Source organism: Lampris incognitus, chromosome 4, assembly GCF_029633865.1.
Source record: "Lampris incognitus isolate fLamInc1 chromosome 4, fLamInc1.hap2, whole genome shotgun sequence".
NCBI classification, from domain to species: Eukaryota; Metazoa; Chordata; class Actinopteri; order Lampriformes; family Lampridae; genus Lampris; species Lampris incognitus.
This window is the reverse complement of record NC_079214.1, coordinates 39,231,846-39,247,013: the sequence shown is the minus strand read 5'-3', so window position 1 is coordinate 39,247,013 and position 15,168 is coordinate 39,231,846. Positions and strand designations below refer to the sequence as shown.

General features: G+C 41.0%; 1 protein-coding gene across 1 annotated transcript in view; it reads left to right on the top strand.

The window, feature by feature from the left end:
* tpcn2 (two pore segment channel 2) overlaps positions 1–15,168 on the top strand; it is a 52,370-nt gene that overhangs the window by 17,118 nt on the left and 20,084 nt on the right. The window contains exons 3-8 of the mRNA XM_056278689.1: positions 586–662; positions 6,109–6,286; positions 6,710–6,826; positions 9,079–9,185; positions 10,910–10,982; positions 14,381–14,480. Coding sequence (XP_056134664.1) covers positions 586–662; positions 6,109–6,286; positions 6,710–6,826; positions 9,079–9,185; positions 10,910–10,982; positions 14,381–14,480 — 652 coding nt within the window. The remainder of the gene's footprint in view (positions 1–585; positions 663–6,108; positions 6,287–6,709; positions 6,827–9,078; positions 9,186–10,909; positions 10,983–14,380; positions 14,481–15,168) is intronic.

The window sequence follows — 15,168 nt, the reverse complement described above, 5'->3', positions numbered from 1 at the left end:
CACACACAACATTCAGTAACAATTAAATGCATGTAATAAGTATTAATAGGTAACAAAGCCCTTATAAGTCCTTGTAAAATGCTTATTATTATGTGTTAATAAGTGTATAATAAGCATTAGGTAATAGGTGTAATTGTGCGCTCATAAGTCATAACTTTTGCATTGTGTGGACTATCAGATTTCTTTTAATAATCTTTAATCATGAGGGTTATCAGATGCTACGTGCAAGATTTTATGCAGATTGTATTTACAACCTAAAACGAGTGTGAAAAAGTAGGTTTTTAATATTTTACAAGTGCCACCTAATGGCCAAAAACGTGTTTACGATGCCATTATTAACACTTATATAGTCTTATTAACATATAATAATGTTAAGCATTTTGTAAGGATGTATAAGGGCCTGATTACCTATTAAGTAAAACTTACCACATGCACTTAATGTATGTAACATTAAGTGCATGTAGTAAGTGCACCTAACATTCTCACCAGAGTTTCAATGAACTCACTATGTATTGAGGATTGGACGTTCACCTTTTGTCATGTCATGTTGAAATAAGCCATGTGTTGTATGTTGGTCCTGTACAGTATCGCTCAATCAACCACCGGGTAGATACCAGCTCACTTCGTCTATATCGATGGTACTACTCAAAAATATGTCAATGGTAAGTCATTTTGTTCATTACAAATATTTCTTTCTTTAAGCTTGTTGCTTCTCTGTAGTTTACAATGCAAGAGATTTACCATCGCTCAGGCCAGCTTCTCTTTGTATGCAAAGCTTGAGTAGTACCCCCAGGGGCCCCTGAGCACTAAAACTTATACCCCTCCCCCCTTTTTTCCACACACAAACCACGCCCACCCCATGTCACCCACCGCAGCCATTAAACACCACCTTTAAATATTTTGAGCTTCCAGTCAAGCTGACATGTGAAATCTACCACACCATAATCACACACCTATTGGTCAAAGGCTGAATAACCAGTCCAGCTGAGCAGGTATGCCTATACAGCTCAACAGACCAAGTACTGCCATTTCACTCACAAATCACAAGACAAGGAAACAATGGATTAAATCATCCCAAAGCAGTGTATGACTCAAGACTATGGCAATATTTGTGTTCACTGAAAACCATCCGAGCAGACAGCACACCGGTTACTGATACATAATAATGTGACTGACTAAGAATAGGCTTACAACAATGCCATCCCAAGATAATCACACAGCACAGCTGAATGCAGGTTTCAAAATAAGGCTCACTAAGTGACCTAGGCAACTTCACACAGAACTGCAAAAGCCAGCGTATAATGAACTTGACAAACCGACTCCAACACAATATAGCAGCATCACACCACAGTGACGCAATATGCAAACGGCATATCAAATGAGCACATCATTATGCAAACAGCATTATCAAATGAACTCATTCACCAAATATACAGCAACACACAATCCCGACAGATACTGCCCAATACACAGACAACATAATCAAATGGTTCTTACCTTTAGAAGTTCTTCTTTCTTGACTTTTTCTTTGCAAACTCTGTGATCAAGTCTTCTAAATCCAACTGTGCATCATTGCAACCGTCAGTAGATGCTTCCAGGCTAGCACTACTGCTATCTAGCTCGACATCTGCCATCGGAATGCCCTCTTCTTCACTTTGTCTAGCTTTTTTGAAAAAACGACTTATTATTGCGATTTTTTTCTTCTTCTTTTTTTTTTTTTTTTACTGTGCCCACTTCTTTCACTTCCTTTTCTTTCTTTTGGCAGCCCCGTTGGGCTTTTGGTTAATGGTGTCCATTTTCTGCTGCTTGGCAAGTTTTCCCACACATTTATCACTGATGCAACCTAACTGATAGTGGGTCAGGTAAAAACTAATTCCAGTTTTTAACCTCGACTTGGCTTGAGGAAAACTGATCTTGAATCTGTGCAGTGTAAGCCCCCTGCTCTCTATGCCCACCCACCTTGACCATTAGCTATTAGCATTACCGCTTGCCAACCAGTCACCACTTGCCCAGCCACCTCACCAATAAAACAGTCAATCATGAGACTTCATTTTCTTGGAAACAACTTTTATTTTATTGTTTTGTGTCATTTCTGTGGGTCTCGACAAACAAATAAATCATACTTTTTATTCTCCCTCCCACCCTTTTGTGCTCAGGGGCTCCTGGGCACGTGCCCAGTGCCCACGTTGCCCATATGGTAGATCCGGCAGCGTTTGTATGTCATTTGTTTTCAGTTAGGTGCAAAGTTTGGCGTTAACATCTCTGTGATTCAGATTTGATTACTACTCAAGTGAAATTAGGGCAGTTTAATGCAAACAAAAATAAGAAAGAGTGAGTCACACCTTCATCTGTGCCTTTATCCTTGTCATGTATGCATCAGCATGTTTTTGTTCATGTGCTGCATGTTCATCAGCATAATATTCCAAACTACTGTTACTTAAAACGGCTCACTCAGGTCAATATCACCTCTGTATACATCCACATTAAAATGTCTTCTTATCAGTGTAATATGTTTCTTCAAAGTGCAATGCAAAGTACGTACGCGAATACTGTATAGTAGAATCAGTTAATCATTGTAAATCACATTTCTGTGGCCTTACGCATACGAAATAGGTAGCGATTGTACAGAAAACAGCTTGTGTTCTATTGTAACGGGTGTCTGAAATTCAGACTTGACCAGAAATGTAAAGCGCTTTGAGTGGCTGTTGCAGCAAGAAAAATGCTATATAAAATGCAACTTGATTGATTGATAGAAACCAGCTATATGCAGATTTTAATTTCTTACTTGCAGAATTAGATACAGTGATACAATGTTTTTAAGTATGTGGATACTCCGTTATATACATTCCTAGATTCTGTTGGTTTGTTTTTTATTTTACTTCAAACAACATGTCTATGCCCTTGTGTTTTTTTGTTAAACATCCCACAAAGACAAACTTTGAGCAAATACAATGTTACTTAGCTACAAATAAAATTTGCGATTGAAATTTAGCTTCTTGCTGAATGTCAGAACAAAACAAAAAAAAATCAGCAGAGGTCTGGCCTCCCTTAACAACCACCGCTGAGGGGCATTCAATGCTCAGGCATCCCTGTCATGAAGCTGCTCATGTTATACTGCAGAGCTCCCATGTGAGTGTGTAGGTGTGTGAATGTGAAGAAGGGTGTGGCTGATTAAATAATGCAGTGTAAATAATTAAATAAGATACTCAGCTGAAATTCCTTGGATAAATAAAGATATAAAAATAAATCTCTTTCACCCTTTTTCGGGTGGGTGGTGTGTGTATTCCTCAAGCTTGGGTCTTCTACCAGAGGCCTGGGAGTTTGAGGGTTCTGTACAGCATCTTAGCTTTTCCTAGGGCCGCACTCTTCTGGACAGAAACCTCAGATGTTGTTCCTGGAATCTGCTGGGGCCACTGTCCTAGTGTGGGGGTCACAGCCCCTAGTGCTCCTATTACCATTGGGACTACTGTGGATTTCACCTTCCACATCGATCCTAGTTCTTCTTTCAGCCCTTTCTCTAGCTTCTCATGCTCTTTCTTCCTGATGCTGCCGTCGCTCTGGATTGCTACATAGATCACTACTGTATTTATATATATTATATAGGGAAGGGGTCGGGAACCTTTTTGACTGGGAGAGCCATAAAAGCCAAATATTTCTAAATATATTTCATTGAGAGCCATATAGTATTTTTAACGTATAATAAATTAAATATGTCTTACTTTTAATGCGACTTCTGGTGCTGCATGGTTTTGCTGATGGCCTTGTAGTCTGGTTCATATGTGGTGAGGTTGAGCTTCATGCAGGCGTTGAGGCTTCCATCAGTTAAACGTGAGCGTAGGTTGGTCTTAATGTTCCTCATATGCGAGAGACTTCACATGCATATGTAGAGCCAAACACGGTCAATACGGCAATACTCACACGCTGCATTGTGTGGTATGTCACAGGAAGCTCGTTCCAAGTTTTAAGAATCAGCTGGTCTTCAGGTTGAAGATTTTTAATTTCTGTCCACTTGTGTTCCCTCGCCAGCTCTGCTCGCTGTCGCGCAAGACTTTCCAACTCTCCATTAAGTGACTTGAACTTACTCATCCACATGTCTGATGCCTTCAGGTCAGCAACTTCCAGCTCAAAGTCTCCGATAGAGACCCCGGGGATGCATGTCAGGTCGATTTTGTCCACTGCACACTCATGTGGATGAGTGATGAACTTGAAAAGACCAGTGCGCGCACGAAATTCTCCAAAACGTGCTTTGAATGACTGCAGGAGATTGAACGTAAAGCCAGCTAGCTGCTGGAGATCCAGATGTTGAGTGGAGTCACTTGCTAAGCATGCATCTCTAAATTGTTGCAGTCTTTCAAAGTGCAGAAGACGACCTGTTTCAATGTCCCTGAGAAAGACTTCCAGCTTGCTTTCAAATGCAAACACTGCTTGTTGAAGGGATGAGATTGTATTTCCAATACCTTGCATTTTCACATTGAGCTGGTTCAGATGGCCAGTTGTGTCCACGAGATAGTGAAACTGCAGGAGCCAGTCAGTGTTGTCTAGCTCAGGATGCTTGACGCCTTTCATTTCAAGAAAAGTCCGGATTTCACTCAGGCAAGCTGCAAAACGGCTGAGCACCTTCCCCCTTGACAACCAACGCACGTTGCTGTGTAAAAGCAGACCGGGATAATGATTCCCAACTTCTTCTAACAGAGCTTTAAACTGGCGATCATTTAAAGCTCGGGCAACAATAAAGTTGACCACTCGAATGACCAGAGACATCACCTCGCCAAGCTCCTGGCCACACGTCTGAGCGCAAAGCGCCTCCTGGTGCAGGATGCAATGAAAACTTAGGATGGCTGTCTTTTCATGTTCACGGAGAAGCGCTACAAATCCTTTGTTCTTCCCCAACATACAGGGTGCACCATCAGTACAGACAGAAATAAGTTTATCCATCGGTAGTTTTTTTTCTTTAGCAAACTCCATGAAAGACATGAATAAATCCTCTCCTCTTGTTGTCCCTTTCATTGGCAAAACAGCCAAGCTTTCCTCACGCAGTGTGTCACCTGCAGCATACCTGGCAATGATACTGCACTGAGATAGATGGCTAACGTCTGTTGACTCATCTAACGCGAGAGAAAAGTATGTCCCGGCGTTTATGTCCTTAATTTGTGTTTCCTCGACTTGATTTGCCATCATGATGCTACGATCGTGCACAGTTCTTGCTGACAGGGGCATGTCTTTTATTCGTTTGATTATCTTGTCTTTATTTGGGAAGTCATCAAACAGTTCATTGGCCACATCAAGCATGAATGTTTTGGCATACTCGCCATCTGTGAATGACTTTCCATTCCTTACTATTGCCAAAGCCCCCGCAAAGCTAGCGGAATTCCCGTCACCTTGCTTGGTCCACACACGTAGTTGCTGCTGACTCGTCTGCACTCTCCGCTGTAGCTCCTCGCATGCCCTTTTCCTGCTGTCCCCCGCTGGATATTTCGATGCAAATGAAGCATGGTGCGTATCGAAGTGCCGCTTTATATTTGACCGTTTCATCGATGCAATTTTATCATTGCATATTAGACATACCGCAGATCCTGCTCTCTCCACAAATGCAAATTCCTCTGTCCACGCAGCCTGGAATGCACGGTAATCATCGTCTTTTTTTCTTTTCGCCATCTTTTCCGTTACAAGGGTTGAAGCGGATAAACTAGTTGGCTATCTGATAAAATTGATTTCTTCACCTTTACAATGACCCGGACATGCTCGCGAGCCATTGGTTCCCGACCCGACCCACGGGTGACCCGTGACCCGTGAAATTTATCTTCAAAACTAATTTCTGTTTACTTTAAAATGACACAGTATTATTAAGAAATATCACAAGTATTTTAAAATCAGTTCCAAACTGATTTTTTTGAAAAAAAAAATTTTTTCAACTCAAAATTGTCTGGGAGCCATATGCCGTCACCGGAAGAGCCATATATGGCTCGCGAGCCATAGGTTCCCGACCGCTGATATAGGGTGTCTCCCCGCTTGCCACCCAATGACTGCTGGGATAGGCTCCAGCATACCTGCGACCCTGACAACAGGATAAGCGATTTGGGTAATGAATGAATATCTTTTTTTGCTCAGGGGTCTGGGCCTCACTATTGCTGTCGTGTTGATGCTGGCCTTTGTGGAGCGCCCTTCTTCCCTCTCTGCTTCCTCAGACCCCCGGTACCGTGCCCCACCCTGGGAACCTCCCTGTGGCCTGACCGAGAGCATCGAGATGGTCTGCCTCGTCATCTTCTGTTTGGACCTTGCTGTAAAGGTTAGCAATACCAAGACACAAACAGCTTTAGGTTTTGATGCTCTTTTAGTCACACACACACACACACACACACACACACACACACACACACACACACACACACACACACACACACACACACACACACACACACCCTTGGAGCCTTAGTTAAAGTACCCACTTGGTGAGAGTATGAAACTTTGTATTATGTAGCACCCAGGTGTAAACATGTATATTTTTTCCACACATGCCCTGTCATTTCTTCCTAATGCCAAGCTTGCATGGGTAAATAAAGGTTGAGACATGGAATCTGGCCATGTTTCAGACATGTGCGTAATGACACTATTATGGTAATGCCATTTTCCTACCAAAGCTAATTTTACTTATCCAATTTCATCATTTCCAAATGAACTCACCACTCTGTGTCACCTGTTCCATCACCAGAGCTATCTGATTGGTTGGGAGGAGTTCAGAAAGAGCAAATGGCTGATTGGCTACACTGTGGTCCTCTCAGCCTCCATCATTGACTGGGTGCTATCTGTCAGTATGGAGTGTGATGAGGTAAGATCACATTGCATCATATCTGAAGCCTTTTACCTCTTAGATAGTGTTTGATCATGTTTCTTCAGGACAGCGTGAACACAAAGTATTTGATGTTGTAATAGAATGGAAATGTATATTTTTCTTCATAAAAAAAAAGATTTAGCCTACTTTCCAAATACATAAAATGGAAAGGAATTAAGGAATATCACACTGGGATGATTGCATCAATCACTGACAAATGACAAATGTGAAAACTTACCTAGTAACACAGTACATGCAAGCACACATAGTACAGGGACGATAAAACTTACTGTGCAGTAGAAAAGGGCAAGTCAAATGTAGATGGTATTTTATGAACATCTTTCTACAAATATGCTGTTCTGTAATCACTCTGGTCATTCAGACTGCAAGACTTATGCAGTGGAATGCCAGCACAGGTTGAGAAATGTACAGTGAGTGATTAGCTGTGAATTGGGACAGTATAGCATTAAATAAATATATATACACTACCGTTCAAAAGTTTGGGGTCACATTGAAATGTCCATATTTTTGAAGAAAAAGCACTGTACTTTTCAATGAAGATAACTTTAAACTAGTCTTAACTTTAAAGAAATACACTCTATACATTGCTAATGTGGTAAATGACTATTCTAGCTGCAAATGTCTGGTTTTTGGTGCAATATCTACATAGGTGTATAGAGGCCCATTTCAAGCAACTATCACTCCAGTGTTCTAATGGTACAATGTGTTTGCTCATTGGCTCAGAAGGCTAATTGATGATTAGAAAACCCTTGTGCAATCATGTTCACACATCTGAAAACAGTTTAGCTCGTTACAGAAGCTACAAAACTGACCTTCCTTTGAGCAGATTGAGTTTCTGGAGCATCACATTTGTGGGGTCAATTAAACGCTCAAAATGGCCAGAAAAAGAGAACTTTCATCTGAAACTCGACAGTCTATTCTTGTTCTTAGAAATGAAGGCTATTCCATGCGAAAAATTGCTAAGAAATTGAAGATTTCCTACACCGGTGTGTACTACTCCCTTCAGAGGACAGCACAAACAGGCTCTAACCAGAGTAGAAAAAGAAGTGGGAGGCCGCGTTGCACAACTGAGCAAGAAGATAAGTACATTAGAGTCTCTAGTTTGAGAAACAGACGCCTCACAGGTCCCCAACTGGCATCTTCATTAAATAGTACCCGCAAAACACCAGTGTCAACATCTACAGTGAAGCGGCGGCTGCGGGATTCTGGGCTTCAGGGCAGAGTGGCAAAGAAAAAGCCATATCTGAGACTGACCAATAAAAGAAAAAGATTAAGATGGGCAAAAGAACACAGACATTGGACAGAGGAAGACTGGAAAAAAGTGTTGTGGACGGATGAATCCAAGTTTGAGGTGTTTGGATCACAAAGAAGAACGTTTGTGAGACGCAGAACAAATGAAAAGATGCTGGAAGAATGCCTGACGCCATCTGTTAAGCATGGTGGAGGTAATGTGATGGTCTGGGGTTGCTTTGGTGCTGGTAAGGTGGGAGATTTGTACAGGGTAAAAGGGATTCTGAATAAGGAAGGCTATCACTCCATTTTGCAACGCCATGCCATACCCAGTGGACAGCGCTTGATTGGAGCCAATTTCATCCTACAACAGGACAATGACCCTAAACACACCTCCAAATTGTGCAAGAACTATTTAGAGCAGAAGCAGGCAGCTGGTATTCTATCGGTAATGGAGTGGCCAGCGCAGTCACCAGATCTGAACCCCATTGAGCTGTTGTGGGAGCAGCTTGACCGTATGGTACGCAAGAAGTGCCCATCCAACCAATCCAACTTGTGGGAGCTGCTTCTGGAAGCGTGGGGTGCAATTTCTCCAGATTACCTCAACAAATTAACAGCTAGACTGCCAAAGGTCTGCAATGCTGTAATTGCTGCAAATGGAGGATTCTTTGACGAAAGCAAAGTTTGATGTAAAAAAAATCTTATTTCAAATACAAATCATTATTTCTAACCTTGTCAATGTCTTGACTCTATTTTCTATTCATTTCACAACATATGGTGGTGAATAAGTGTGACTTTTCATGGAAAACACAAAATTGTTTGGGTGACCCCAAACTTTTGAACGGTAGTGTATATATAAACTATAAATAATAAATATAAACTATATATATATAAATATAATATAAACTGTGTGAAATAAGTTATAGGCTCTACAGAGCATGGTTCATTACAAGTGATACAAAAGTTATGTCCTCTTATTTTTGTCTTTTCACAATCAGAAATTGAGAGTGCGAAGACTCATCAGGCCGTTCTTCCTCCTTCAAAACTCCTCCCTAATGAAGAAAACTCTCAAGTGCATTAAGAGGACCCTGCCGGAGATAGCCAGGTAACTGACCCTGAGCTATAAAGCCAGGGCATGCTGCTGTGTAGTAGATACACATTGTCTTTGGACAGTGGCACAGAGAAAGGGGTTTCAGGGTAACCAGGGCTTGCAAAGGCTCACAGGGGTGCAGACCTGTACAGGTATCCTGAGCAGGGCAGGATATCTGCTCGCGTGACATTACACAAAACCCAAGAGTCACAAGGTACAAAGGAGCTGATGCGGTATACACACACAGACACAACAAGAACAAATTTGGTTTCGCAAATTGCAACACTGTCCTAAAGGCCCTAGAGTCTATGGAACACCCCATGCACAAATTAGTGTCTGTGTATCCCACACACTCCCTAACACACTGATGGTTAAGCATCAGTCTAGCTGTAGTCTAGCTTCTCTGTGATGCTCACTGTTTTACCAGTAACATGGTGCACAATGTTCAAACAAGACTACAAAGATGTTTTGCTTCACTCTTTGATTCTTAGGTGTAGCCAAGAATAAACAATAAGATGCTTTCAAGGTCTTAATTTCTTTAAAATTATTAATGTTTTTTGTGTCATTGATTACACGGGGTAATGGTGAGTAACAGTCCCTCTTGACGTTCCAAGTTCTTTTTGTTTCTTTAGTCGCTCCAGGCTCTTCATCTCGGTACAGATTGATGCTGAGAGGTACCTGTGTCCTCCTACTATTCATATTATTTGATTCAAAATTTAACCTTTGTGGACATGAGCTTTAGAATGGATGCAAAAGAGTAAGTTATGTCATATAATTTTTTCTTCCTCATTTTTGCTCATAGAATGTGTATTACGTTTGGTAAATAAATATTTGTACATTTAAATACTGTCTGGAAATAAACATGAATGAATGAATGAAAGAAAGAGAGAAAGGGCGGAAGGCTATATACACTTTGATAAAACTATAACGTTGAATAAACTTAGCATTATTAGTGAAACCTAAATTATTTTTTTCTGGATTTTGATGAAAGTCTGTTAGAAATGCTCTTAAAACTGCTTTTGAAATAAACCTGCAGTAATAGGTAGTTATGTTTTAAATCAAATCTCACTTCTCATCAAATCATCAAATGAAAGTCGCAACTTTCCCCTCAGACCATTCTCACTTCTGCTTGTGTGTGTGGTTCCCTATAATGTACATACATAGTCAGAAGCCACAGATTATAATTTGGTTTAGTACTGCCCAATATGGGGACTATTATCCTCATGGTAATCATAGGGAGTTTTACTTTATCAATATATATCATGATATCTTCTTATGTATGCAAAAATACCACGTTTAAGAAATCTTAAGTTTATGACATTGAACTGTTTGGTACCTTAAAGTATAATATTAAACTAAATCTATTCTGATAATACCTCAAGTATTTCACACCTCATTTTGTGAGAAATGTTGGGTATAGATTCGCATCATCAATGTAGACAACAAAATTGTATATCACAATATGACAATATCCGGATTTCATCATGATACAAAACCACTGAAAGATGATAAACAATAATATTGAATTGCTGCCCTGCTCTGGTTGTGCTCCACGAACCCCGAGTGCATCTGTAGACACAGCTTATTTAATGGAAAAACACTGGTATGTTTGCCTCAATATTGAATACCTTTTACATGACCTTTTACACCCTAATTCTGTGTGTGTGTGTGTGTGTGTGTGTGTGTGTGTGTGTGTCTCTCGCTCTCCTGTTTGTCTGCACATCCGTCTGTCTTTATAGTGTGTTTCTCTTGTTGGCCCTCCACCTCTGCCTGTTCACAATGATAGGCATGCTGCTGTTTGCCAAAACGGAGGTGAGTGCAAAGTGCCTGTGGTCACACCCTGATAAGTACAGAACAGTTCAGGACACCTAGGCTTGCATTCAGGCCTGTACATGTCCTGGACACATGCGTAGTACATAGCACAGGCATATGCCTCATTCTCTCCTATGTGTTAGCATATAGAGGTAACACGTACATATAGAGGGCATTCAAAGTTAGCAGCTTGAAGACTATCATTCAAACTGATTTTATGATTACATATTATATGTAGTTATATGATTTCAACTTAAATCATTTATGTTTGAACAGTAATCGTGAATCTGATTTTTAGATTTCTTGGTTAAAAGAACACACTACCAGAAAATCAAAGAAAGTTGAATCAATTCATCTGGAGACACTGATAATTGACAGATACGTACATTTCATCACTCATCTAAGTGACCTCTTCAGTCTAAACTGACTGCAGGTATCCCCACCTTTATAAACAGCACAAGCTGAGACTAGCTTGGTCTAGTCAGAAAGGCACGAACTGAGGAAGCCTCTTGGATGAGAGGCAAAACGTCTTCACGGATATATACAGTGGCTTGCAAAAGTATTCATACCCTTGAACTTTTCCACATTTTGTCACATTACGACCACAAACATAAATATATTTTATTGGAATTTTATGTGAAAGACCAACACAAAGTGGCACACAATTGTGAAGTACAAAGAAAATTATACATGATTTAAAAAAAAATTTACAAATAAAAAACTGAAAAGTGAGGTGTGCAAAAGTATTCAGCCCCCTTTTCTCTGAGTGCAACCAATTGCCTTCAGAAGTTGCCTGATGATTGCTGAATGATCGAATGTTGACCTAATGACTAAATAGAGTCAACCTGTGTGTAATCTAATCTCAGTACAAATACAGCTGTTCTGTGACGGCCTCAGAGGTTTTTAAGAGAATATTGGGGAGCAAACAACATCATGAAGTCCAAGGAACACACCAGACAGGTCAGGGATAAAGTTGTGGAGAAGTTTAAAGCAGAGTTAGGCTATAATTTTCCAAGCTTTGAACATCTCACGGAGCACTGTTCAATCCATCATCCGGAAATGGAAAGAGTATGGCACAACTGCAAACCAACCAAGACACGGCCGTCCACCTAAACTTACAGGCCAAACAAGGAGAGCACTGATCAGAGATGCAGCCAAGAGGCCCATGGTGACTCTGGACGAACTGCAGAGATCCACAGCTCAGGTGGGGGAATCTGTCCACAGGACAACTATTGGTCGTGCACTGCACAAATCTGGCCTTTATGGAAGAGTGGCAAGAAGAAAGCCATTGTTAAAAGAAAACCATAAGAAGTCCCGTTTGCAGTTTGCCAGAAGCCATGTGGGGGACACAGCAAACATGTGGAAGAAGGTGCTCTGGTCAGATGAGACCAAAATTGAACTTTTTGGCCAAAATGCAAAATGCTATGTGTGGCGGAAAACAAACACTGCACATCACTCTGAACACACCATCCCCACTGTCAAACATGGTGGTGGCAGCATCATGCTCTGGGGGTGCTTCTCTTCAGCAGGGACAGGGAAGATGGTCAGAGTTGATGGGAAGATGGATGGAGCCAAATACAGGGCAATCTTGGAAGAAAACCTGTTGGAGTCTGCAAAAGACTTGAGACTGGGGCGGAGGTTCACCTTCCAGCTGGACAAAGACCCTAGACATAAAGCCAGGGTTACAATGGAATGGTTTAAAACAAAACATATTCATGTGTTAGAATGGCCCAGTCAAAGTCCAGACCTGAATCCAATTGAGAATCTGTGGCAAGATCTGAAAACTGCCGTTCACAAACGCTCTCCATCTAATCTGACTGAGCTTGAGCTGTTTTGCAAAGAAGAATGGGCAAAAATTTCAGTCTCTAGATGTGCAAAGCTGGTAGAGACATACCCCAAAAGACTTGCAGCTGTAATTGCAGCAAAAGGCGGTTCCACAAAGTATTGACTCAGGGGGGCTGAATACTTTTGCACACCGCACTTTTCAGTTTTTTATTTTTAAAAAACATTTAAAATCATGTATAATTTTCTTTGTACTTCACAATTGTGTGCCACTTTGTGTTGGTCTTTCACATAAAATTCCAATAAAATATATTTATGGTCGAAACGTGACAAAATGTGGAAAAGTTCAAGGGGTATGAATACTTTTGCAAGCCACTGTACCAAGTCCAGTTGCACTTGATTCAATGCCTTTGGATAAGATTAGGGAATGTTTGCAATCACATTATTGTAAGATGGTGACAGATGTACTCTTAGGCCCCACCCCTCAGTTCAGGGATGATCTTTCCCTCTTAAAATGGCCTCTTTGACTCCCCGTTCAAACCAGCATTCCTCCCTATCAAGGATGTGCACATCCTCATCCTTGAAAGAGTGGCCACTGGCCTGTAGATGGGTGTAGACAGCAGAGTCCTGGCCTGACGTGTTAGCTCTTCTGTGTTGTGCCATCCTCTTGGCCAGCGTCTTTTTGGTTTCCCCAACGTACAAGTCACTGCAATCCTCCCGGCCCTTGACAGCGTACACTATATTGCTCGGTTTGTGCCGGGGGACCCGATCCTTGGGGTGGACCAATTTCTGGCGCAATGTGTTTTGGGGCTTGAAAGCAACTGAGACTCAGTATTTGGAAAATACGCGTCTCAACTGTTCTGACACTCCCGTCACATACGGAATCACCACTGGTTTATGCTTAGACAGCTGCCTAAGTCGGTTTAAATTGAAGAGGTCACTTAGTTGAGTGATGAAACCTCTGTCAATAAATGTATCCAGATGAACTGATTCAACTTTCTTTGATTTTCTTACCTGGATTATTGAGCATGCATTAAGACACTATCAGAAAGTGCTTGTTGTCACTGTTAAACAAATACATTTCGTCTCCCGGTTGACACCCGTGTCTCTGTCAACATGTAGTGGCTGAGTATTCATTTCTAGGAAGTTGTCGTTCTCCAAATTCTAGTCAAAGCGAAGTACCAGCTCAATTTTTTGTTTTTGTATTGTAGCAGGAAGCAAGTATTTTATACCTCGCTCTTCCTATCCCTTGTGCACTCCATAAACAGTTAATAGTATGGCGGCTATAGGTCACTTTCAGATGTAACCGCTTTAATGAAATGTTCCCTTAAAAAAAAAAAGGAGAAAAAAAAACCTCATGCATACACAACCAAATAGGCACAGAGGATTAACATATAAACACGCTATCGTTCATAGGCAGCCTCCAAGTGGTAAAAATCTATTTTTACCACATGGAGGTACAAATTAAGAATAAATAAAGAGTAAAGGTATTGCATTTTTTCTCTCTCTAACATTGTGAAGAGGATTCTCTCTCTCTCTCTGTATCAAGTATTGTGTAAAAATTGACTTGGCTAATAAAATAGTAATTTTATTTTACACTTTCCTTTAACCTCCAGGACCCAGAGATGAATGGGGAGTGGGAATTGTATTTCAAGAACCTGCCCCAGGCACTCACCTCTTTACTGGTGCTGCTCACCACAGCCAACAACCCCGATGGTGCCAATAGTCTACTACTCACGCAATAGCCTTAGCTCATTTCAATTCATATCAGTATGTTGTGCTTCTAAGTATGGCTGAGAAATAATTCAATATGATCATTTATCATCTTTCAGCAATATTGCCTTGGGATGAAATTCAGATATTGTCATATTGTGATAGTTGTCTGCATTAATGACATGATGAATCATTTATCTCTACTAATACTACTACTTTCGGTTGCTCCCGTTAGGGGTCACCACAGTGGATTATCCGTTTCCATTTCCTCCTGTCGTCTGCATCTTCCTCTAGCATTCCCAGCCACACACCTTCGACACACCTCCTCACACTCCACACGATGACACTAAAAACACAGTCAACGCTAGGCGAGGCCGCCACCAGACCACCCTCGGTGTTATCGGAACTGCCGGTCTGCATGGGCTAGCAGTTAGCTTAACCTGCCCCGCTTCTGCATTTTTAATATTTCAATACTAGTTTGGGTGTGATATTATACTCTACATTACTAAACAGTTCAATGTGATGAATCTCAGTTGGCTTCTTAGAATGGTATTTTTGCATATATTAGCAGATATCTTGACATGATATGTATATTGATATTGTGTAAAATCCCCTATGATTGGTGCGGTTATGTTTTCCATAACACCCAGCACTACTTCTAAATGTAACTGAAGAATCTACGTGCCATGAA